Source organism: Ictalurus furcatus, chromosome 27, assembly GCF_023375685.1.
Source record: "Ictalurus furcatus strain D&B chromosome 27, Billie_1.0, whole genome shotgun sequence".
Taxonomy (NCBI): Eukaryota; Metazoa; Chordata; class Actinopteri; order Siluriformes; family Ictaluridae; genus Ictalurus; species Ictalurus furcatus.
The window spans coordinates 1,010,729-1,035,694 of NC_071281.1; the positions used below are offsets into that span (position 1 = coordinate 1,010,729).

General features: G+C 40.3%; 2 protein-coding genes across 3 annotated transcripts; both read left to right on the top strand.

The window, feature by feature from the left end:
- LOC128602890 (cytoplasmic tyrosine-protein kinase BMX) lies at positions 1-17,654 on the top strand. Of its 2 annotated transcripts, none has more exons than XR_008384914.1 (19): positions 1-363; positions 1,222-1,398; positions 1,718-1,822; positions 2,162-2,243; positions 2,432-2,551; positions 2,835-2,896; positions 3,015-3,196; positions 3,639-3,692; positions 4,525-4,563; positions 6,554-6,608; positions 8,690-8,769; positions 8,935-9,062; positions 9,383-9,445; positions 10,773-10,944; positions 12,551-12,767; positions 13,205-13,269; positions 13,401-13,508; positions 16,819-16,976; positions 17,110-17,654. XR_008384914.1 is itself a non-coding variant. In XM_053617007.1 (19 exons), exons 2-19 carry the CDS (start codon positions 1,228-1,230, stop codon positions 17,182-17,184), a joined length of 1,947 nt encoding a protein of 648 aa, XP_053472982.1. In that variant the 5' UTR covers positions 12-363; positions 1,222-1,227; the 3' UTR covers positions 17,185-17,654. The 2 variants fall into 2 exon arrangements, 1 of the variants encoding a protein (XP_053472982.1); XM_053617007.1 differs by having other exon boundaries at positions 12-363; positions 13,401-13,519.
- Positions 17,206-24,644, top strand: LOC128602891 (uncharacterized). The gene is made up of 7 exons (XM_053617009.1): positions 17,206-18,065; positions 18,198-18,304; positions 18,445-18,541; positions 20,966-21,326; positions 21,741-21,869; positions 22,480-22,619; positions 23,686-24,644. The coding sequence occupies exons 1-7, from the start codon at positions 18,057-18,059 to the stop codon at positions 23,908-23,910; spliced, it is 1,068 nt and encodes a 355-aa protein (XP_053472984.1). The 5' UTR covers positions 17,206-18,056; the 3' UTR covers positions 23,911-24,644.
- The last annotated feature ends 322 nt before the right edge of the window (positions 24,645-24,966 follow it).

The window sequence follows — 24,966 nt, forward strand, 5'->3', positions numbered from 1 at the left end:
ATATTTACAATGAGCAAACTTGGGAAAAATAGACAGCATGGGAGGTTTGCTCTTCTATTGTTGTTGATGTGAAAGTCTCATACTACTAATTTGCCAAAATCTGCTAGTACCACCAACACAGGATGTTCATTTACTGCAATGCGCAGGTGAAACTGAGAGGTGTGAGCTCCAGACAAAGACGGTCTGTGTTTCCACTGAGTGGTGTCAGGGCCATGCAAATAGGATAGGCAAACACTGCCCTTAAGCCACACTGAAGCCTTTGTGATGCTGCATGTTCCTTGAGCAGTTATCAGAAAAACTAACCCATGTGCATATTGAATTCGGTGCCGAGAAGCCGGACGGATCATTTTTCGGCCTGCGAAGGTAGCTATATATATTTTCCTAATGAATAATAACTGTAATGTTACTAAAGCGACAGGTTTTAAAGTGTGCTGACGTAGCACAATCATAGTCCAATTTTTCCTGATTATAATATTATGATCAATTAATTCTGTGATTACTATGAGTATTTCTGGACATTTCTGGACAAAGTGTCTTGTTTTATGGGCAAATTACTTAACGTTTCCTATAACTAAATGTTTCAAGTAAGCTAAATTACTTACCAAAACAACTAGACAACTTCCAGCTTGAAATACGTACAAAAATTAAAAAAAAAAAAAAAAAAGAAAGAAAGAAAGAAAAGATATAAATAGATATAAAAAATAGACTGGCTTAATAATGTTATACAGAAAGTGGGACGTATTCGATAAATCTGCCAATATGCGGGATATTTACTTGCTGATAAATATATTGCGGTGGATTTGGGTTTGGTCACGGTGGCTTAGTGGTTAGCACGTTTGTCTCACGCTTCCCGGGTTGAGGCCGATGCCTGCTCTCTGCACATGGAGCTGGCATGTTCTCCCCGTGCTTCATGGGCCTCCTCCAGGTACTCCGGATTTTTTGCCCAGTCCAAAGACTTGTGTCGTCTAAATTGTTGGTGGTGTGTGAGTGTGTGTGCGATTGTGCCCTGCGATGGGTTGGCACCCCGTCCAGGGTGTCCCCTGCCTTGTGCCCCATGTCCCCTGGGATTGGCTCCAGACTCCACGCAGCCCTGTGTAGGAAAATTGGTACAGAAAATGGATGGCTGGACAGAGTGAGGTTTCTTGGAGTGTTTTTTTTTTTTTTTTGGAGTGTTCCATGGAGCAGAAATCATTCCATGCGTGTGTGTGTGTGTGTGTTCAGTGGTGCATGTGTAGTGCCTATGCCAAAGTGGCCCAGATGAGTGAAGCCGATATCATTATGGAAGGCATCCTGCTGAAGATGTCCCAGCAGAAAAAGAAAATATCTCCTAGGAACTATAAAGAGCGGCTCTTCGTTCTGACCAGCCAGGCTCTGATTTACTATGAACAGGAAAAGGGGGTAGGCCTTTCACAAGACACTAATTTACATTCAGCGTTCACTGATTCCTGACACACTGTGACATATGTGTAGATATTTAAGAACATTTGCATGAGAGCTTACAAAGTTTTAAATCCCTTACCATTACTGCGTTCCCAATTCTAACGGTTTACTAATGACTAATTCATTGTTAAGGAATTATTTCGAATGATTAATAGTGAAGTTTGTAATAGTAATGATAACTAACATAGTAAATAATGTGAGTTAATTGAACCTTAAAGCAAAGCACTGACTTTTGTTAGTGTTGCTGTTGTTCTGTATGTATTATATTTCTTTGCAGAAGAAAAAGAGAAAAAAGGGGTCAGTTCGGACAGAAAGTATCTGCTATGTGGAAAAAGTTGAGGCAGAGAGGAATGCGCCTGTAGAAAGAATGTTCCCCTTTCAGGTTCTGATCAACACACACGCACACGCACACACACACACACACACACACACACACACGCCCAGACTTTTTTGACTATATTTCTGAAAAGTGACCGCTAGTGACTTCCAATGATTTTGACATGTTTTGCACAATGCTAATCTGATGTTCAGAATTTTCATTTCCTTTTTTTCATGTTAGGACTCATGCTATTTATGTCAGCCTGGGAAAACCCGTTGGATATCTATGTGGCTTAATTGCGGCAAAAAAAGACCGAAAAAAAAAAAAAAAAACACTGCAGCAAAAAAGACGATCAGAATTGTGATTTTCTGGCTGTAACGTACTTTGATCCTTTCCCATTAGATCGCATATGATGACTCCATCCTGTACATGTTTGCAAAGGATGATGCAGATAGGATGATCTGGTTAGAGGCTGTGATGCAAGGCAAGATATTTATGCAGTTATTTACAAGTTATGCTCTCAGTTTGCTTATGCTAAGTGTGATTAATAACATACTCAGATCTCTCTCGCTCTCTCTCTCTCTCTCGCTCTCTCTCTCTCTCTCCCCATATATATATATATATATATATATATATATGTATGTATATGTATGTATATATGCTTATTCACAGTAATAAAGGATAATGTCAAGCTCTCTGCAAAGTACCACAAAGCATTCTGGGTAGACGGAATGTTCCAGTGCTGTGGCCAGACTGTAAAGAATGCTCCAGGCTGCTGTGACTGGCACAAAGGTGTGTTTTTCACCATTAGTTGTGTGGCTTTTGTATTAATTGATGGCATGCAGTTCTGTGAATGAGGCTCAGTGACCTCAGCTGTGAGATGTTTCTTTCACACTAATGACAAAACTAAAAAGAAAAGTCTCTGTTAAAAAAGAATAAGAAAAAAGAAAAAAAAAAAACCAGGCCCGGATCTGATCATATTTTGTAGTTGTTGTATTTTGCAGAAAGGTAATTAACTGGGGGGAAAACCGTAGCTGACGTTTAATTTATTTATTTATTTATATTTTTTTTGCAGAATCAATGAAGCGCAGAGCAACTTCTCGAAAAATGGCATTACCTCCTTTGCCATCTGCAAAGGTGAGCAGGAAATTTACACCCCTTCATGATGATGATGATGATGATGGTGGTGGTGGTGGTGGTGGTGGTGGGAGTGAGTATAATGGGTTTGGATCAGCGTAACAGTGCACCTTTACAGCTCCCAGAGAGAATTCAACTTCCTCCCATCCCGGAAGATGAAGACAGTGCTTGTGTGGAGGTTGTGGCTCTGTATGACTACACTGCCAGGAAGTCTGGAGAGCTAAGTCTTGTGAAGGGGAACAGATACGTCTCTCTGGAAAAGCTGTCGGGTGACTGGTGGAAAATCAGAGACACAGCTGGGTAACAGATTACCATTAAACCAATAAACAATACTGGGTAATATTAAATAAAAAATAAATAAATAAATATATCATATTACAGGTGTAATAATATTGCAAAACCAACCATAATTCACTACAAATAGTGCAGTTTCCACTACAAATATTACAAACCATCAGCTAACCATTACAACCATTACCAATATTGGTCCTTAATGGTATCCACTAGACATACCATGCCACTAATAGAAGGCTACAAATTAGCAGTTGAGACCCACAGAGACCATTCCAGTTTCTATTAAAACCAATACAACTCCCATTTTAACCATTAAAACCAATAGAAATTCCATGAGTGTTTCTATTGTGTGCCCCCCCGCATCCCCCCCACACCCGTATGCTTTGTAATGAACTTTTAAGTACATGTTCGTGCATTTATCCTTTTATTTATCATTTGCTCTGTCTAGTTCTGAAGGAGTTGTCCCTTCTAATTACATGGAGGAAGTGGAAAGCAACCACAGGTAAACCAGTACTTTTCCTGCTTCCATAATCGCCTAACAAAAATGCTGTGTAACGCTGCTACTGTAAGAAATCCTTTATAAAATGCTAATAATTTCCTACTACGATTCTTTTTTTTGCCTAAACCGCTCACAGTGAACTTTAAACTGTATGTAGTCATTCAATCTGCGTTGAAAATGCAATGCTAAACATAGGGGATTTTTTATTTCCCCCACATCCTATTACTGAGATTTGATTTATCGATGCCATGAGACACTGAAGTAAAGGCCCATGCCAATGAAAATATGTGTCCCGAATGACCAAACGTGCCGTCAAAAAGGATTTTCTTTTTTTCTTCAGAATGTGTTTCATGAGTGTCCTAATACAATGTGTAACACAATGTGAAATATCATACATGCATGAACTATTACAGTGAGAAGGATGAACTGTCCAGGAGGTCCACAAAGGAGAGACCCAGCAAATCCAAATCAAATCAAATCAAAATCCCAGCGCGTCTTTTTTGTTTTTACTGGAGAAAGCACGGGTTGTTATCTCTTGTCCACTAGACGGTGACATCAACACGTTTAATTTGTTGTGCTTTATTTTATTACAACATATGTATAATCTCATCTGGTATGAGACAGTACTTTACACGGACTGATGCTAATATACACTACACAGGAATTCAGAAACAGAACAGAGACTCGGGGGGGATATGATATGTTTGTCAAACCCAGTCCTGAAACCAGTGCAGACTTAAACAAACAAACAAACAAACAAACAAACAAACAAAGATAAGGAAATAAAAATTCTGGTTGTGGCAAATTTAACAGTCTTTATTCTTTTCATGTCCAGTTTGAGACGTCCGGTTGATGACCACATAGAGGACTATCCGTGAGTTTCATTAACTGTTTTATTCACTGACATTCGTTCAAATGATATCTCGTGTGAAATGAGAGAAATGGCACCCGACTTGACTTAGACTCGTCAACAGTGATTTGCGAACAAGAAGTGTTTCTGTAATTACCCTGACACCATGTGTGTGAAAGTTACAGGAAAAGAATTTTTATTGGTGCATGTGTATTTGCTTTAATTCATTTATTTATTTTGGCCTACAGCCAGTGTAAACAGAGCAGTGCATCATAGCTTTGGCAGGGGCACCATACGTGATAGCCTTCGGCTGCAGAGAGTTCAAAACATCCTTTCATATAACAGAAGGATTGCAGTCGAAATTCATAGGACACCTGAAAACGCCCCCAGACTAATATGTTTACTTACGAATGTTACTGTTGTTAATGAGACAGCCCTCTGTTCATATCAGCAAACACATTAGCATTTTCACATCAGCCATCACAATGGGGGAAAACATGTGATCTCAGTGATTTGGATCACGGCACGGTTGCTGCTACGAGACGGGCTGGTTTGAGTATTTCTATAACTGCTGATCTTCTGGGATTTTTACACACAACAGTCTCTAGAGCAGTGGTCACCAACTCTGTACCTGTATATCTACCTTCCTGAAGACTTTAGCTCCAACCATAATCGTGCCCACATGACCATTGCCTTAAGATTGATTACACAGGAAGATGTTGAGCTGCTATGGCATTATTGCCTGTCACACCTCCTCCAATTCCCTCCTTCGGCATTGCCACCGTGCCTAACGCAACCAAAACCACACAGGCCGCCCCAGTGGCTAAGGCTGTAGCAAGCCCCACTGGCCCCTCAGTGCCACTGGTTACATATGGTTTCCTCCTGATATACCTAATACCACTCAGGCATGTCTGCCTAACACAACCAGAGCCATACAGCCCTTCCCAGTGACTAAGGCTGTGACAAGCCCCACTGGCACCGGCTCAGTGCTGCTGTTTCCATAGGTCAGCTGCAGGGTCGTCAGCTAGGTACCACCAATCAACAACGTTTCACTCCGTTACCCCCAGAACGTCTCCTGGTGGAGGAACAGTGGCAGGGACGTTTCCCCACCACCCCCTGCAACTAAACCTTGGGTTTGAAGTTCTTGATCAGCTAAAACAGGTGTGAGATTTTGTTTGGAGATGAAACCTGCAGGAAAATAGATCTCAAGGAAGAGGGTTGGTGACCACTGCTCTAGAGTTTACTCAGAATTATGTGAGAAGCAAAAACAAAAATCAGCAAGTGAGAGACAGTTCTGTGGGTGGAAACGCCTTGTTAATGAGAGAAGTCAGAGGAAAATGGCCAGATTGGTTCAAGGCAACAGGAAGGATAACATAACTCAAATAATTACATTTTAAAACTGTGGTGAGCAAAAAAGCAGCTCAGGACACAGAACATCAAACCTTGAGGTGGAGAGGCTACCAAAGCAGAAAACCACACTGGGTTCCACTTCTGGAAAAACAACCTGTTGAGTTTTGGTGATCCTGTGCTCACTGTAGCCTCAGATTCCTGTTCTTGGCTGACAGAAGTGAAGCCCGATGTGGTCTTCTGAGTTTCATTGTTTTATTGTTCATTGTGACAAAAGAGACAAAAAGTTTTAAAAGATGTCCAAAACAAAAAGTGATTGGACCTTAATGTTCCTTTATGCGTGTAAAAACGTGTAGTATCAAAACAAAGTACTAATGTCTTCTAATGTCTCAACAAACATCAAAAAATATTACTAAAAATGTAGTTGCAACTTGCACACAACAGTTGATCTACACTGTGTTGTGGTTTTTCCCTTTACTGTGAACAGTACTGTTCTTTATTGTTAGTGTACACTTGAAGTTCTCATATACTCCTCATTTACATTCTGTTGACTTGAGACTTGAATTGGACTTGCATTTTTTACACTCTTACATGGAGAAAAAGCATTAAGTTGATGTACTTTCAGCTAATTTGTCTAAACTTGGTTTATTGAATTGAACTCATCCAGCTGGTACGTGGGCAACATGTCTCGAGTGAAGACGGAGCAGCTGCTACGCGAGAAGGTGGGTGGCGCTGTTCACACGTTTATTACTTTCATCAGTTGACTCTCATGTACACTCACCAGCACTTTCATTGGCAAAAGTGTTGAAATCACTACACTTAGAGGATGCTCACACGGATTTTTACTTCATAGCAAACAAACAGATCACATATATGACACAGTAGTGAACATTCTGGCTTCATGAATCATACCTCAATCAAATCAAATTAAATGATTTTATTTAATGGCATATTTTATTTTCCAAGTCAAGTAGAGGAAAAATTATGGGCTGATCAACTCAACGGCATGGCCAGCAAACAGTCCAGATCTCAGTCTAATTGAAAATTTATGGTGGAAATTAAAAAAAAAAATTTTTTTTTAAATGGTCCATGACAAGACTCCATCCTGTAAAGCTGATCGCTAAGAAAGTTGGAACCAGTTTGATGAAGAATATTGTTTTTCATTAGTGAAGTCCATGCCTCAAAAAATTCAGGCCGTCATAAAAGCCCAAGGAGGAGTAACAATGTACTAAGTGTGATGTTTTTTTTGTTTGTTGATGATTGCATAATTTTTTTCCTCCCTCTACGTGATCTGGAAACAAATATACCATTAATTAAAACAACTTCATAGGGCGCATGATGGCTTAATGGTTAGCACGTTCGCCTCACACCTCCATGATCGGGGTTCGATTCCCACCGTGGCCCTGTGTGTGTGTGGAGTTTGCATGTTCTCCCCGTGCTGTGGGGGTTTCCTCCGGGTTTCCTCCCCCAGTCCAAAGACATGCATGGTAGGCCGATTGGCGTGTCTAAAGTGTCCATAGTGTATGAATGGGTCTGTGAATGTATGTGTGTGATTGTGCCTTGCGATGGACTGGCACCCTGTCCAGGGTGTAGTCCACCTTGTGCCCGATGCTCCCTGGGATAGGCTCCAGATTCCCCGTGACCCTGAAAAGGATAAGCGGTATAGAAGATGGATGGATGGATAAAACAACTTCATTTCACTTGTTTGAGGTATGTTTCACGAAGCCAGAAAAGTTGTTTTGTGCCATGTCTGTGATTTGTTTATTCGCTATGAAGTGTGTGATCCCATCATTTTTGCCAGGGGTTGCATATCCATGCAATCAGCCAGTCATCTGGCAGCAGCACAATGCATAAAACATGCAGATGCAGGTCGAGACCTTCAGGTAATATTCACATCAAACACCAGAATGGGGAAAATGTGATTTTGGTGACTTTGACCATGCCATGCTTGTTAGTGGCAGATAGTCTGGTTTGAGTATTTTAAAAACGGATCTCCTGGGATATTCACACACAGTAGCGTCTGGAAACATGTTGTTGATGAGAGAATGAGCCAGAGGAGAAGGGTCAGACTGGTTCGAGGAGACAGGAAAGCCATGCTAATTGTTATGAACTGCTGGAGGGAGCTCTGGACTTCAGTTCCCAGCAGACACTGCACCTGTGCATCACAGTCACATGACCACCTGTACCTGATCCTTATTCCTGCTAAGGAGCACCCGTGTATTTAATCACTGTTTGCACCGCACTCTTGGTTCTTGCGTTGTTTCTCCTCTGTTGTCAGGTTATGCTCTCTCGCCTCGCATGTATTGTCTTTTTATGTTTTGTCATCATCTTTATTAAAACTTTAAATCTGCACGTGCATCCGTCTCCGACTCTCCAGAGCTGTGACGGTAACGCTAACACTCTTTGCAACCATGGTGAGCAGAAAGCATCTCAAAATTACAAAACAGTAAAACAGCTTCAGAGCACATGGGGTTCCAGCTACAATGGGCACATCTCCATTCACTGAGAATGGAGAGTTGAAGATTGGAAATACATCCCCTGGTCTGGCACCAGGAACCGTTCTACGGTAAAAGTCAATGCGGTCACATTTTTTCCCCATTCTGATGTTTGATGTGAACATTAACTGAATGTCTTGTCCTGTATCCGCATGCTTTTGTTCCTTGCTGCCAGATTGATGGTAGATTGATGGTAGATCATTTTTAAAGTAGCCAGTGAGCATACATTGACATGATACTGTATATATATACATTTTTTAATTTAATTCACTTTACTACTATAATAAGGGTCTCACCTTTTGTTACAGGGTAAAGAAGGATCATTCGTGGTTAGAGACTCCAGTCAAAAAGGAGTATACACAGTGTCGCTCTTTAGCCGAGCACTAGAGTGAGTACAGAGGAGATTTTTCTTCGTCATCGTCTCCTCCTCCTCAAGCCTAAATGTCCCTACATATACACACAAAGTTTTGACCACATCCTCTCCACCATCAGTATATCTCAACGCCACACCTGTAGTGAGAAGTCTAATATTAAACGTGTGTTGTGTTTGCAGTGAAGTGAAAGGGACTGTAAGGCATTATCTCATTAACGTGAATGCAGAAGGGCTGTATTACTTGGCAGAGAACCACCTGTTTGAGTCCATTCCCCAAATGATAGAGTACCATCAACACAATGCGGCAGGTGTGGGATTTCTTGACCTATTTAACAGATACACACATCAGAAAACGTTAACCTATTTATAAATTCCATTACACACACACACACACCCGTGTACATCTTAGTGATATCACTACTGCACTATATTCATTGTAGAATTAGTGATTCATGGTACATGAGTAAAATCAATGGAATTTTCACTCTGATTTGTAACCATTGCGTGGTCAATATTACATCCGTGACTCATTCTCATAGAAATGTCAGGACTTCAGATGTGATTTGAAGATGATTTCAAATTGCAGGAACAATTGTGGTTGACTCGAAATCCTGTTTGCTTTTTTTAGGCCTGCTTACAAGACTGCGGCTTCCTGCTACAGAAACCGATCTCACATCTCAGTCAGCACAGGGTGAGGCAAACATTTTTTGAAACGCACAACAGGACATGATCAGCCTGTCATTTTTTTTTTTTTTCTTTGTGCACTTAGTCACATCTCAGAGATTATTTTAAAGTTACCAGGCTAACAAAATTAACCGGATACAGTACACGAGACAGGGTCATGGCCCAGCAAACTAACTTGCAGTATTACAACATGTAGGTTTCTTGGTTGTGGCACTGTTTCTGCTTTTGTGGTTAGAATCAATATACAGCATATGTATCCAAATCCATCCATCCATTTTCCATACCGCTGATCCTACACAGGGTCACGGGGAGCCAGGGACAGAAAGTCGCATACACACTACGGACAATTTAGAGTTGCCAATCAGCCTACGACGCATGTCTTTGGACTGGGGTAGAAAAACGGAGCACGTGGAGAACATGCAAGCTCCACACACACAGGGTAGAGGCAGGAATCGAATCCCCAACCCTGGAGGTGTGAGGGTAACTACTAAGCCTCTCTGCCCCCCATGTATCCAAATCAACATGGAAATTTGCAAACTTTCAAAATGACGCTTCCAAAAAGAAACCCAGATTGCACACAAACCTCGACACTGGGTGTGCAGTTTACACCACTGCAACGTGACATGAAGATTACCTGCTAATTAAAAAAAAAACAGTACACTTGTGACTCGCCTTCTTCCTCTACACGGATACCCGTTTGTAAGATTGTATAAGATTTACACTTCCGAAAACCACTATATGCCCAATTTTTTTCTCTTCAGTGGATAACCTCACCTGCGTAGGCTGCTGTAGATTTAAATTGCTGCTCTTATCACAAAGACTGTCTGCTGTACTCTTATCTCAGGACTCTTATTCACAATCTGCTCATACTCCGCATCTGTTTAGCACACCTAGTACCGTATGAGTTTACAGTATAGAGCTGTAGAAGAGTAATGACTTACGATCCTTCTATCTGGTGTGAGCTAGAAGAGGACACGTTCTCTTGAGTCCGGTTCCTTCCGCATGCCATCAGGAGTTTTTCCATTACCTTGTCACCTTTGTCTTAGACTTAAATCTACACCCAGATTTCTGTAAAGCTGAGACAATACACGTCTGTTACCATACAAGCAAAACTGAACTGAAAGAAGCCGGCACATATGTATATGTAAACGATTACACAATAACCGTGTTGTCTTCCCAATTAGACAAAGAGCTGCATGTTATATTGCTAAGCCATACAATAGTTTGTAGATATTGTTCCAACCTCGGTAGATGTGTACGTGTGCGATCGGGGATGTGGGTTTTACAATACATGTTCCGTACGAGTTTAATTCGTGTGTGCGTGTGATTCATAGGTGCGTGGGAGCTGAGACGAGAAGACGTGTGTCTGGTGAAAGAGCTAGGCAGCGGCCAGTTCGGAGTGGTCCAGCTCGGCATGTGGAAGGGCAAACATCAGGTGGCCATTAAGATGGTGAAAGAGGGCTGCATGTCGTCAGACGAGTTTATAGAGGAAGCCCAGATCATGATGTAGGTTTCCGTCATGCTTGTGCTACCTCTTCAACTTCCCTTTTCGGTGCTGGCTGACTATATCGGTGGTAAAGTCCAGGGCAGTGTGTTAGTGTAAGTGTGTGACTGTGGTTAGCAAGTGTGTGATGCGTTTCCTGTTCTCAGGAACAATTCAAGTCTACTCAGGTATACTCAAAATTCCATTATACCGCCTTCTGTTTGAAAGATTTCAAACAGCCTTTATATATTTTATATCGGCTAGTGTGTCAAGTCAGGTCCCAGTAGTAGTATAAAGTATTTCTGCCTACAGTTCAATGTAATGCAGAAGTTAAATCAGGCACTGTATAGCAAAGGGGAGAACAGGAATAGGGAACAAATCTTAGAATAGGACATACCTTTAAGTTGAGGGGTTGGCATGTTTATTTAATTCCAAGAAAATATACGTAAACATCACTTCGGTGATTTAGGGTGGGTTTTTTTTCTTTCTTTCTTTCTTTTTCAACCAACAGCGCAGGTGTTGCATGAAAAGCAGGTGTAAGGTGGGCGGACGGCCACTTTAAAAACAGTTCTGATGCACAGCGGAGTGTTTCTGAAAAGAAACAGAAAAAACGTTCAGACTCAATGGATTTTTTGTTTTTAATCTCAAAACCAGGTCACATATTAGCGGTTGGGGGTTGGGGGATGGGGGATGGGGTGGGGCTCTGGGGCGTCATGTGAATGAAACAAAAAATCACAGACAGAGTGATGGTCTGTCTTGTGAGTGAGTAAATATGAAGAGATTTACGACATGTTGAAAACATTTCACTGCCTGTATTCCAATATTGCAATATAACTTAAAAACCAAACTTGGCTATTGTTGGGACATTCACTTGTACGTGATGTGAGGTCACGCTTTCACTGTCAAGTAACACAAACAACTTCTCCTCTCTTTATTGAACTTTTATAAATTCATCTAAGCGAGATGGCAAGCCAGGCTAATGAGTGAGGCAGTAATAAATCGCTAGATTGTTTCACATCGCAAGTGTGAAAGCACTCTTATGGCAATAGATATGTGAAAGATATGCATGCGATAGGCATGGATGAATAACATCCCTGCTGGAAAAAAACAAAAAAAAAAAACAACAACAATAGAAACCCTCAGAGAATTTGTAATATAATGGGAATTGTATTGGTTTTAATGGAAACTGTAATGGTCCCAATGGGTATCTGGGAAATTTGTTGCCTTCTATTTTGGGCAGGTTATGTCTAGTGGATACCATTAAGGACCAATAATAGTAATGGTTTTAATGGTTAGCTGATAGTTTGTAATGGCATTTGTAGTAGAAACCATTAGACTTTCTGTGATGGTTCCTAGTGGGGTTTTTTTGCAGGGATTAAAGCTCGGAATTCGAACGGTTGAGTCGCTCTAATAATCTGTCATTCTTCCCGAGTAGTATAATAATAAAAACACTGTATGTCCATGTTTGTGCCTGTGTGAGGTGACAGGATATACTTGAATCTGTTTAATTTACTAGACAACATCGCACATTAAATATGTGAAACCTTTCCCATAATACTATTCCAATCAAGTGCAAACTTCAGCATCATTTCTTTAATACAGTGTCTGTGTGTCACTGTGCACTCGAAGGAAATTCCGGCATCCTAAGCTTGTGAGGCTCCACGGTGTGTGTACCAAGTGCTTTCCCATCTACATCGTGACAGAGTTCATGAGTAATGGCTGCCTGCTGGAGTACCTGAGGCATCATGGGAAAGAGCTGCGTCCTCGGCGTCTCCTTACCATGTGCCTGGATGTGTGTGAGGCGATGGCTTACCTCGAGGGTCAGCAGTTCATTCACAGAGATCTAGTAAGGACACACTTTCCGGAATGATGAGGAATGTTTGTTTGTGGTTTGATGAATTCATGCGTTTTGTGAAGTGCTACATAATCATTAATGCCACCGCCACTTCTCTCTTTTCTCTTTCTCTCCACACCAGAAGCAAAACATAAACAGCTGTTTGTAGATACTATAACCTGATCGTGCTAAAAGGGAACTAACTTGCTTTGTTACAAATCCACTTCCTGGCTTTCCAGATCACAACACCATGTTGTTTCCTATAATAGCACACCCCCAAGTGCTGTATTCCTTAGTTAATATTTATATATATATATATATATTTATTTTACTTTGCAGCCAGCCCTACTGTCAGATCCATGTGTTATCACCTTCAGAATGTAGTCATCTCCAGATGTTTAGATCTTCCGTCTGTTTTTGTTCATTGTTTTCCTTTATTTTGATTGCAGGCTGCGAGGAACTGTTTGGTAGATAAAGATTTATCTGTCAAAGTGTCTGACTTTGGAATGGCAAGGTGACCAACACACACACACACACACACACTCACACCAAACACTGACGGACACAAACTCAGTTTTGCATGTACAGAACTGTATATGCGTGTGCTTTTTTGCCTATTATTTATGTGTTTTGTTCCCTGTGTAGATATGTACTGGATGATCAGTACACCAGTTCTGCAGGTACAAAGTTTCCTGTGAAGTGGTCGGCCCCTGAGGTTCTGAACTACACGAGGTTTAGCAGCAAGTCCGATGTGTGGGCGTTTGGTTTGTCACTTACTACATTTCTCTTGATGCAAACCGTATAGCAATACTACTTGAAAAGTTTGCTCATGTCTCACCACAGCGCCACATCATTACACAAATACCAAAAAGTCTGTACTGTGTGATGAACCTTTCCGTTAACCTTTCAGTTGTGAACATTTCGCAGTAAATACTCATTCATGTACACCACAAGTAGGGCAGGCTAAGTTCATCCATGCTGCTGTTAATATTTGATTGAGTGTCTAATCTGCAATAATATTGATAGAATTTGGTGTTAAGTGGTAGTGGTTAAGATGGTTGGACTGCTGATCAGAAGGTCATGAGTTCATATCTCAACACTGCCAAGCTGCCACTGCTGGGCCCTTGAGCGAGGCCCTTAACCCTTAACTGCTCAGCTGTATAAATGACATAATTGTAAGTCGCTCTGGATAAGGGGCGTCTGCCAAATTCTTATTATAAATAATAACAATATAGTAGTTTCAACCAGAGTTGTTCCTAAACTCAGGGATCTCTAAGTGACATCCTACTTGCTTTCTTTTTTTAATGTATGTATGGCAGCCTGGAAAAAAAAAAAAAAAAAACCCTTCACATGGCCCAATTTTCTACTCTATATAGTTATGAAATCTGTCTCTTTTTTTCTGCACGTGTCACAACCCATGGCAGCTTAAATTCTGTTTACTCCCAAAACTGAACAATCACATGTAAAAGACTCTATTCTAATTCCACTTAGACACCCTGCCTGTACATCTACTTATGGGAAAACAACATTGTTGCCCAACTGTAAAGAAATATAAGCTGAAAGGAGTTCTCACTTGGATTATCGACATCCAAATCGGTCTCATCAGTCTGCTTAACATATTAACTGAATCACCTGAACATAAATCCCATGATGCTACTGACAAACCGGTAACAGTGTTAGTCACTGTGTCCTTCTGTTGTGGTGAAGCAGGATCTCTGTTTGCCGTGGAACTCTGACTAAACTCAAACCAAAACCCTCCTCACTGCCGCCACAAACCGTGGAAATGGAAAAAAGTGTGACATGATTAGATGTTGGGTTAAGTGAAATGTAAGGGTTAGTAATCACCAAATGGAAAAAATCCTGTGTGTGTGTGTATGTATATGTATATATATATATATATATATATATATATATATATATATATATATATATATATATATATATATATATATATATATATATATATATATAGTGGTTAGTACCTACCAAAAGTGGTCTAGGGAAGGACAACCAGTGAACCGGCGACAGGGTCATGGGCGCTCAAGAATCACTGATGGTCCCACAGAAGAGCTACTAAAGCACAAATTGCTGAAAAACTGAAGGCTGGCTATGATAGAAAGGTGTCAGAACACACAGTGTATAGCAGCTTCTGTGTATGGTGCTGCATAACCGCAGACTATAATAGCAGAGTGCCCATGCTAAATGGAAGAAAGTGGTCTGGTCTGATGAATCCTGTTTTCTTTTACATCTTGTGGATGGCCAGTTGTGTATGTGTCGCTTACCTGGGGAAGAGATGGTACCGGTACGCACTATGGGAAGAAGGCGAGCTGGCGGAGGAAGTGTGATGCTCTGGGCAATGTTCTGCAGGGAAACCTTGGATCCTGGCATTCATGCGGATACTTTTTTGACACGTTCCACCTACCTAAACGTTGTTGCAGACTAAGTACACGTATTCATGGCAACGGTATTCCTCAATGGCAGTGACCTCTTTCAGTAGGATAACGTCATGCCACACTGCAAAAATTGTTCAGAATGATTTGAGTACAAAGAGGCCTTCAAATTGCCCTGATCTCAATCCAATCGTGCATCTGTAGGATGTGCCGGGCAAGCAAGTCCAATCCATGGAAGCCCCACCTCGCAATTTACAGGATTTTAAGTATATGCTGCTAATGTCTTGGTGCAAGATACCACAGCACACCTTCAGAGGTCTTGTGGAGTCCATGCCTTGACGGGTCAGAGCTGTTTTGGCATCACAGGGAGGACCTACACAATATTAGGCAGGTGGTTTTAATGTTATGGCTGATCGGTTTGTATTTCTTATTACATCCCGATACCGCTCCATCTACATTTATAACCTAATCTACTTATGGAAAACAACGCTACTGCAAAATCTGAAGGAAAATTACGTCTACAACAGCGGAGTGAGCATCATCTTTTTAACATAACGATTATCAGCATGATCCAACACGATCCTGATTTAAATGTGACTCGTGGTATTTAAGCGTTTTTATCTGTCTGTTAAACTGGCAGTATATTACTGGCAGACAAACCCAATTTTGGTCAAAACTCTGAGAGTGCCAGTGCTGCGACTTCACAACAAGCCTGACCAACGGACAGCAGGCCATCCACTTTTACGCTCACTCACATGCATCCAGGTGCGCAAACTATTGACACTGTACAATAAAGTGCTGATATCAGTGGATCAGGCTGCTGAACTTTATAACATTAGTACGTGATACAGCTCATAAGTGCGTAAAGACAAATTAAAGCATGAACAAGTGAAACGACAGTCAAACTCTTATCTCAATCCAGGAATTCAATATAAGAAAAAAAAACAGTTAATCAGTGAGGAAGATCAAAAAAGGAACTGTTACTGTGAATCAAAATATAGTGAGAATAAATTCTCCGTGACCTCACACAAACTCTTAATGCTTACATCCTTATTTTGGTACTTGTTTTTTTTTTTTGCCTCATGTTGTGGTGTTTTTTTATTAATTTAGGTCTATCCTACAACGTTAGCTTAATGCTAGCCAAGTATTTTATCTACTCGTGAGGTGTATGAGGTTTTTTTTTTTTTTTCCTAATGTAATACCACAAATAGTAGGTACTTTTATCATCCATTTCTAAATAACTTAGTAAGCCTTACATGTAAGGCAGATTGAGTATTTGTATCTCTGAGTTTGTTCATCTGACCCGATGTGATCTGTTCAGGCGGTCCTAGCGAGGTTAGAAGGTAACGTAAATAAACACATTATCATATATATTTATGTTTTCTTGTAGTAGTGATGTCAGTATATTTTTCATCACTTTTGGCTGTTTGCTCTGTCAGGATACTCCACGGCTATACGGGTTTTCCCATGCCTTTATAGTTTTACAAATCTGCATTCTTACAGGTGCGCTTGCACTTAAGAGCTCTGAAGCGACTGTTTATGTACCACTTATACCTAGAAACGGCTTTAGTTTCACCTCAGCTATAGTCGTGCTAATAAATACTGTAAGTATTTTGCATTGAGTTGATGATGATGATGATGATGATGATGATGAAGCTGATTTTGTTGTGTAGGTGTGCTGATGTGGGAGGTGTACAGTCTGGGCAAGCAGCCCTATGAGCACTATGATAATGCACATGTAGCTGAGAGAGTGATGCAGGGTCATCGCCTGTATAGACCACAGCTGGCCACAGATCAGATCTACCAAGTTATGAAATCATGCTGGCATGAGGTAATCATGTTAAATCCCCTCCTCTCTCTCTCTCTGTCTCTGTCTCTCTCTCCCAACAAATAAGAATTACACTGAAACTGAAAAATCATTCAAGCCTACATATGGTCAAATATGTGTCATTCTCTTTTCACAGCTTCCAGAGGGGAGGCCCAACTTTCAGAAGCTTTTTAATGATCTCAGTGCATGTGTAGAGGACAGTAAACAATGATTACACTACATGAACTTTATATTGTGCATTTGCAAACATTACTGTAGTAACTTGTTTTTGTATCTTGTTATGAGGCAATAATAATAATAATAATAATAATAATAATAATAATAATAATAACCCTCTTCCTCTGTGTTTCATGCACAGTAACACCTGAATGATTTGTTGATTTGTTTTGGACATCCAAAACAGCGAGAAGTAGAGAATAGTTGTAATAAATCAAGCCTCTGCATGCTCCAAAAGTGCACATTACAGAATGAGTAGCAATATTTCTAGAGGCCCACACATCTATTGGGTTTAGTGAGCGTGATATTTCCTGTTTGCTCATAGCAACTTAACCACCGCTGTTCACCAGAATATCTCACTAAAATTAGGTTAGGTATTGGTACTTCTTATGGGCACATAAGTTTGCCTCAGTAAAAAAAAAAAAAAAAAAAAAAGAAGAAGGTTGTATTAAGAGAATCGATGTACTCCAATCTAAAGAAAGATTAATAAATAAATAAATAAAATAAAAGGAACTGTCATTGTGAGTCAGAATCAAGTCTGAATAAATCCTCCCTGACCTCACACAAACTATTAATACTTACATCCTTATTCGGTGTACCTCTTCTCTCATTCAAGTCTTTATACCTTTCCCCCTTGAGCTTGGCTTCTTCCTAATCTGTAACTAACATATTGTTTTCTGGCCTCTTCTTCCCCCACTGTGGCTTTGTGACACTTCCTTTTTTATTTGTGAGCATGCTCTCAGTTCAGTGAGATCATATGCTACAAATAAGTGTCCGTACTGAAGCCCAACCCACTACCTAATGGTTTATAATCGAGCAAAATCTCACGCTGTTGCCAGAGTCGTTACTGTCTGCTAGGATAGCAACATGGAACAGGTACGTGTGTCCGTCTGTCTGTCCGTCTGTCTGTCGGGTTAAGCTGATAAAGGTTATTCCAGTGGTTTATGAAAAACAAAGCTTTATCTCACTTGAGTTGACTTCACCTAATTTGAACAAGTGTTTTTCTAGGAGAGTTTTCTCAGCGGGGGTGTCGCCTTGGTTCACACTGTGGTCGACGGCAAGCACTGTTATGAAGTGGATAATGTTTTGACCAGTACGCCTAGTGATTTTGGCAGGTAATAAAGACCAGCACCACACAATTACATTCAATTATACTTTCACTGTCGTCTTAATGTGAGTATGTGTCATTTACATTACTGATAAACAGTGTAGCATATGGAATAACGTTATGGTTTCTGCCTCTTTCATCCTGTAGGAAAGGGGACAAGCTCCTGATGATAAATGATGTCGAAACTCAGCATTTGCCTCCGAATGTGTTCGCCATGATGCTAAGCTCAGGGTCTCCACTCCTGGTGAGTAGTTTCTCTTTCACACAACACATCACTGTGGCTGTCCAGTTTCACTCAGGTGTTTATATATATATATATATATATATATATATATATATATATATATATATATATATATATGTATATATGTATATATGTATATATGTATATATGTATATATGTATATATATATATATATATATATATATATATATATATATATATATGTATATTAGTACGGATAAATGATCTTCAGAACCATTTCACACTGGTACACACACGCGCGCGCGCACACACACACACACACTCAGAGTGACCTGTGAATGAATCAGGTGTCTGATTTAGTAAATTACAGTTGTGCCCAAAAGTTTACATACCCCTTGAGGAATCTGCGAAATCTTAATACTTTACACAAAATAAGACGGATCATAAAATTCCCATGTTATATTTTATTTAGTCCTGTCCTGAAGAAGCTATTTCATATAACAGATGTTTACATACTGTCCACGAGACAAGATAATAGCTGAATTTATAAGAATTACCCGGTTCAATAGTTCACACACCCTTGATTAATAATACTGTGTGTCGTTATCTGGATGATCCGCGACATGACGTGTTTATGTTCTGTGAGAGTTGTTCATGAGTCCCTTGTTTGTCCTGAGCAGTTAAACTGTCCACCTGCACGTTCTGTGCTTTTCCAGCGTCTTCTGCATATTTCACCCCTTTCCAACAGATTATATGATGTTGAGATCCATCTTTTCAGGCACAAAAGGTGTTCCTCACATATACATACATACTACACAAAAAAAATGAAGTCCGTTACACAGTGCTAAGCGTCAGTAAATAGCCTTTCTGCCCAATAAGACTCCAGATCACAGCTTCATGGTTCCTATTGTACAGTATGTAACCGTTACTCAATTACAGGACTAATGAGCTGATAAAGATCCATATACATGAGTGCTTTTTGATTCACATTAAATTGCTACACAGTGGCTTAGTGGTTAGCACGTTTGCCTCACACCTCAGATCTGCATGCTCCCCATGCTTCAGGGTTTTCCGTCCAGGGTGTACCCCACCTTGTGCCCCGAATTCCCCGGGACAGACTCCAGACTCCCCTGGGACCCTGTGTAGGATAAGTTGTACAGACGACGGACGGATAAATTTATCGTTACTTCTACTCATTAACGGAAAAACTTCAAAACACACTGACTTGAGTGAAATCGCTGTGACTCACTTCACGTGAATCAATGTATGAAGTGATGAAATGTTAAAATAGTTAAATGAGTAATTAATTGTGTAATGGTGATCAAATTACATTTTTTAAAAAAATTTTTCCACTCAAGCAAAAGTACTATGATTTCATTATACTCAAAAAAAGTACTGTTACGGTACCCATGTACTTAAGTACTGTAATGGAAGTACTATATGTAGTTTGTTACTTTCTACCACTCACATGTAGTATATTATTCTGCTTATTGACATTACTGATGATATTGATTGTTATATAACCGCAATAAAGAATTTCTACAGACAACGTCTATGGGAAAGGGCACAGGAAGTGAAAGATGCGTTTTTGGTTGCAGTCAATTTGACAAACAAGAAGTGGAGACTTACTTCCTCTAATGTCCCGTATGTCTTTCCATTCATGTTTCATGTTTTGATGATGTGTAAAGTAGCATCCCTATATCATCTCCGTACTTCACCGTGTGTATGGTGTTCTTGAATCATATGGGCAACCCTTTGCTTTCCAAATATGACAAACTGACAAAAATGATTCCCAACGAGTTCTATTTTTTGTTTAATTTGACCTGAGTATATTGTTCCAAAAAGAGCTCTGATTTGTCTAAATGCTTTTAGATGTGCATCTCCGAGCTTCTTTATTCGAGGAGTTTGGCAGAGGAGGTAAGAAGGGAGATGATTGGTGCAGTTCATTGCTTATTGCTCTCTCATCGGTTGCTGTCCGTGCTGCTTTCAGGTCGTCCTGCAGCTCTTTTCAAGTGACTGATGGATTCTCTCTTACCTTCCATATCTGTGACGTGAGGATGGTGTGAAATCTTACATGGCACACTTGTTTTGGGAATGATTAGATGTGGTTCCATGGACTTTCCACCTGAATATTGCTCTGGCTCGGTAGCGAGTGTTGTTTAATTATGTTGTCCCTGAGACCATTAGGAACTCCTTCACCTTCACCATGAACGCTACTTGAGTGAAATCGTCCCAACCACAGTATGCTTATGAATTCAGTACAAACTTCTTGTTTGTTGCATATTTACACGTACAAAGTCAAACATTATGTGTAAATTTGAAGTGGGTGTATGCGCTGCTGGAAGTATGTTAAATGACAAACACTAAAGGGTCTGAATCTTTATTTTCCCTCACTGTATTGTAAACACTCGCTGTTATCACGCCCGTTGAGGATTTCGTTCATTTTTTTTCTTGTGTTTGCAGACTTTGCACCGGGTGAGTGTCGATGAGGCACAGAAGAAATCCCCAGTGTCTGAAAGCATGAGACCCTACCACAGGGAAATGACCGTTTTAGACTTCAGTCTGGCCATGGTTAGACAAACATGTCTGGATAAAGATGAAGAAAACCCACAGGTGCCAGAAGAGTGTGACGCGGAGAGCGGTGATATGGAAGGCGTTTCTTTCACGAACAAGGAAGTTCTGCTCGTGTCCATGACTAACACAAGTGTAGCGATTCTGCAAGCACGAGGATGCGACACCCAAAACCCCTGCAGCAGCTGTGGTGCCGCAGGGTGCACCCTCAGTGACTTTGTTGTGGCTACTAAGCAGACTAAGGTCACATCAGGTCAGGGCTAAAACAAAGTAAATTTTTTGTTTACCATGTTGTAGTAAATTGATAACTAACCTCGGTAATTCATCTAGTTCTGTTCGCAATGCGTATTACATCAGTGACCTATAAAAGAAACCACTGTAAACGTTCTATATCACATTCATTCACACACATTTGGTTAACTCCGGAACCGCAGGCACGATTGTACTCTTTGTTCTACATGCCAAAATGTGATTTGAGATTACTGTCGAATAAGCAACACGTCAACACGTCAACACTTACTGAATGTATCGAAACTTATTGAGACCTTTGTGCAACCATATGCTGTACTAATTCAGTTCATATCCAGTCAACATATAGTAAAGTAGAACTAGTAGTCAAGTGTCAGTACATGTGTGCATAGTGCTCATAAAGCTTCTGTTTCTTCAGCTTACAGAGAATATATTCGAAAACGTTTCGAAAAAGGTCAAGTTTTGATCCAGAGTTTACTGCAAAAGGCCATCTGTCCTGAAAATATCCATCAACGAGAACTGCCTTGCATGAGTAATGCCACCACAGGTTAGTACAGGATCAAATTCCAAGCTACATGGATGTCTGGCTAATCAATATAAGTATTTAAAATAAAATACATATACATATACAGCACATGGATAAGTGAGTAATCACATCCATAAGATTTTGTCCCCCCTTTTGTTGTTATAATAGCCACCATTCTTCTGGGAAGGCTTTCTCCTAGTTTTTGGAATGTAAGGTGATGAGTTTCAAGTCATCCCAAAGGTATTCATTGAGATTATGGTCAAGGCACTCTAGTTCTTCCACACCAACTTTGGTAAAACATATTTTTCCTGTGCACAGGGGCATTGTCGTTACTGGAACAGGTTTGTGCTCTGCCTCTAAGCTCCAGTAAAGGAACTTAATACAAAGACTTTCTTTTGTGCTTCAAACTATTTGGCAACAGTCTGTGGAAGGCACACAAACGGATGTGATACTATCATTCTGGTCATATAGTGTAGATTTCCAGGTCAGCGAAATTGCGCTACGTTCAGGGCTTCGCTGTAGAAGAGGAACTGCCCGGATGACTATTTTAACAAATCATGCCATGCGAGTGAAAAACTATTCTTATTCTTAAGTCTTAAAATTTAAAGCATGCATACTGCCTGTCTTACAGAGAACATCACAATCTACTACTATATGTCAAATGCAGCAGAAGATTTCGATAAAGGCGTTCCTGTTGTTTTGAACTTCAGCGGCTCGACCAACTTCCTTAAATGCGTGTGTGAGAACGGCAGACCAGCTTTGACTGTTGAGGTAAGAAACGATCCATTCAAAGAATACAAAAATGTAGTGAAACGAGGGATTTTGTAAAACATGTCTTACAGATCCAGTATCAAACATGTAAAATACACAGACAGTTACAGGGGAGTACAAATACAGAGGTTAGTGCGCATCATGTCTGGGAACTCATGCGACTCAACAAAAAGTGGTGCTGTGGGCACTGGTAGCTTAATTGTTAAGATTTAGGACTACTGCTTGGAAGGTCAGGCGATCAAATCTGAGCACCACCAAGCGACAACTGCTTAGTTGTATAAATGAGCCAAATGGCCTTTCACTTCGAATAAGGACGCCTGCCATATGACATGAAAGTAAAATGGTGGAAGTGAAAACGGTAATTTTGTCAGAAAATATTTCAGGCAAGTGAAAACAAGAACTGCGAGACTGGTCAAAAGTAAAAAAAAATAAATAAATAAATGCTGGGATTAGTCGAGTACATTAGTCCAGAGTGTCAATGGGATTGAGTAAGAGTATCTTTGGAATTGGTCAAGAATGTCTGTGAGAATGGGTGAGATTGGTCAAGAGCGTCTGCAAGAATGAGCAGGACTGGTTAAGAGTGTTTGCACGAGTGGGCGGGATTATTCAGGCATGCCTGCAGCGATGGGTGAGATCAGTGAAGAGTGTCAGCGGAGGGTGCGGAGTTGATCAAGAGTGTCTGTGAGAATGGGAAGGATTAGTCCAGCGTGTCTACCGGAATGGGCAGGAATAGTCACGAATGTCTGCAGGAGTAGGCAGGTGTCCTTCCGGATTGGCCACGAGTGGGATTTATAAACCGCTCATGCACACACCTCTAGCCTAAATGACCGTGTATAAACATTTTAACTCACGCCGAATGTCAAGTAGTCTTGAAGACATATTCTAACTCAACTGAATGCCTTCGTTAATTCTGAATGAAGACATATCTACTGCAGAACCATGACGGATTCTAACTGAAGTCCAGATTATTCGACACTACAACACAAGATTGCATAGACTCCGATCTTGTTATTCCCGTAAGAACCGATGGGCTACAAAGTTCTGTCGTGTTGGTTTTCTGTTTCAGTGCTGCGACAAAAGCAAGCTGCAGTCTATCTGTAAGGATGACCCGAGCACGTGGCCTTTTGTCTTCTACCTGAAAACTACAAAGGACAACCACCGTCGCTTTGAGTCGGCTGCGTACAGTGGTTGGTTCATCCACACCAAACCTTCTGGCTTGGTCTGCGTGGACCAAGGAACAAATTACAGGGAGAGTAACTTCTACATCATCATCCAGTTAGGAAACAAATAAAAACATTTCTTAGATATTTAGACCCCTAAACTTGGGTTGTGGGTTTCAGCTACAACATATTCAAATTGGTAAGAGGTATGAATTCGTGATCATCAGAATAAACACAACGGTGCTGAGATCTGACATTAATCAAGCCAATGATATTTTTCTCTCATTATAATTCAAGTCACACTTGACTTAAAATGTTACTCATTTTAATTACTGTAATTATTAGTGGCACTAGCCTTCTAGTAATGTCTTGTATATACGAAGCAATTTTTGATCAGCATTAAATGCCCACTTTTACTCCGAGCTGATGTGCGACTTTTAACTGCTATTGCAGTATTACGTAAATATGTATCATATCACCATTTATTGATTTTTACACATTTTTTTCACATTCATTTTTATAGCATGTGCTTTTCTTTGATACATCTGTTAAATTGTATTGTGCACGAGTTTATTCTGTATCAATTCTGAATGTTCTCGTTAAGAATGAAGAATTTAGTGCTCCGAGAATATGTTATATAAAGTTAATGAATGTTGTTTTTGTGCTTCGTGCTTAACTGGCATTATTATTTTTTTATGCTGTTATAGTAGTGAAAAGTGTTTTATACCAATATCTATAGTCCTATTGAATATTTATATCTACTGTATTCACACAATACATCATGTCAATTGGCTAACTCTGCAGTTTTGTACACATTAATGTTTATGGCTTTCAGATAATAAAGAAATGTATAAGTGTGTTTTCAGTATCTGTTCGTGTGTATACTTATTGACTGTGTTTATTGCTGCTAGGTTGTGGTTATCATTTCTCTAATAGTAAACAAAAGGTAGCCCTGGACAGCATTAGCCAGGGTGGACTTTACCATTAGGCTACCAAGGGCCATGAAAACGCTGCAGAAACTTATGGTTAAGAAACATCGGGGTTACACATGTAACCCTGCTCCCTGAGAAGGAACGAGACATTGCGTTTAGCATAACACTATGGGAGCGCCTCTTGCATTGACCGGTATCTGAAGCTTGTGTAAAATCATGCCTATTTATAGGCCTGCCATGATCAGGTGACGTGGC

Excerpts from the sequence above, each read along its gene's own strand:
- LOC128602890 (XM_053617007.1), top strand. The coding sequence starts at position 1,228 with ATGTGTAGTGCCTATGCCAAAGTGGCCCAGATGAGTGAAGCCGATATC. Across the intron at positions 2,552-2,834 it reads CTGCTGTGACTGGCACAAAG|AATCAATGAAGCGCAGAGCA; the intron begins GTGTGTTTTTCA and ends TTTTTTTTGCAG. Across the intron at positions 16,977-17,109 it reads TGAAATCATGCTGGCATGAG|CTTCCAGAGGGGAGGCCCAA; the intron begins GTAATCATGTTA and ends CTCTTTTCACAG.
- LOC128602891 (XM_053617009.1), top strand. Across the intron at positions 18,305-18,444 it reads ACGCCTAGTGATTTTGGCAG|GAAAGGGGACAAGCTCCTGA; the intron begins GTAATAAAGACC and ends TTCATCCTGTAG. Across the intron at positions 21,870-22,479 it reads CATGAGTAATGCCACCACAG|AGAACATCACAATCTACTAC; the intron begins GTTAGTACAGGA and ends CCTGTCTTACAG.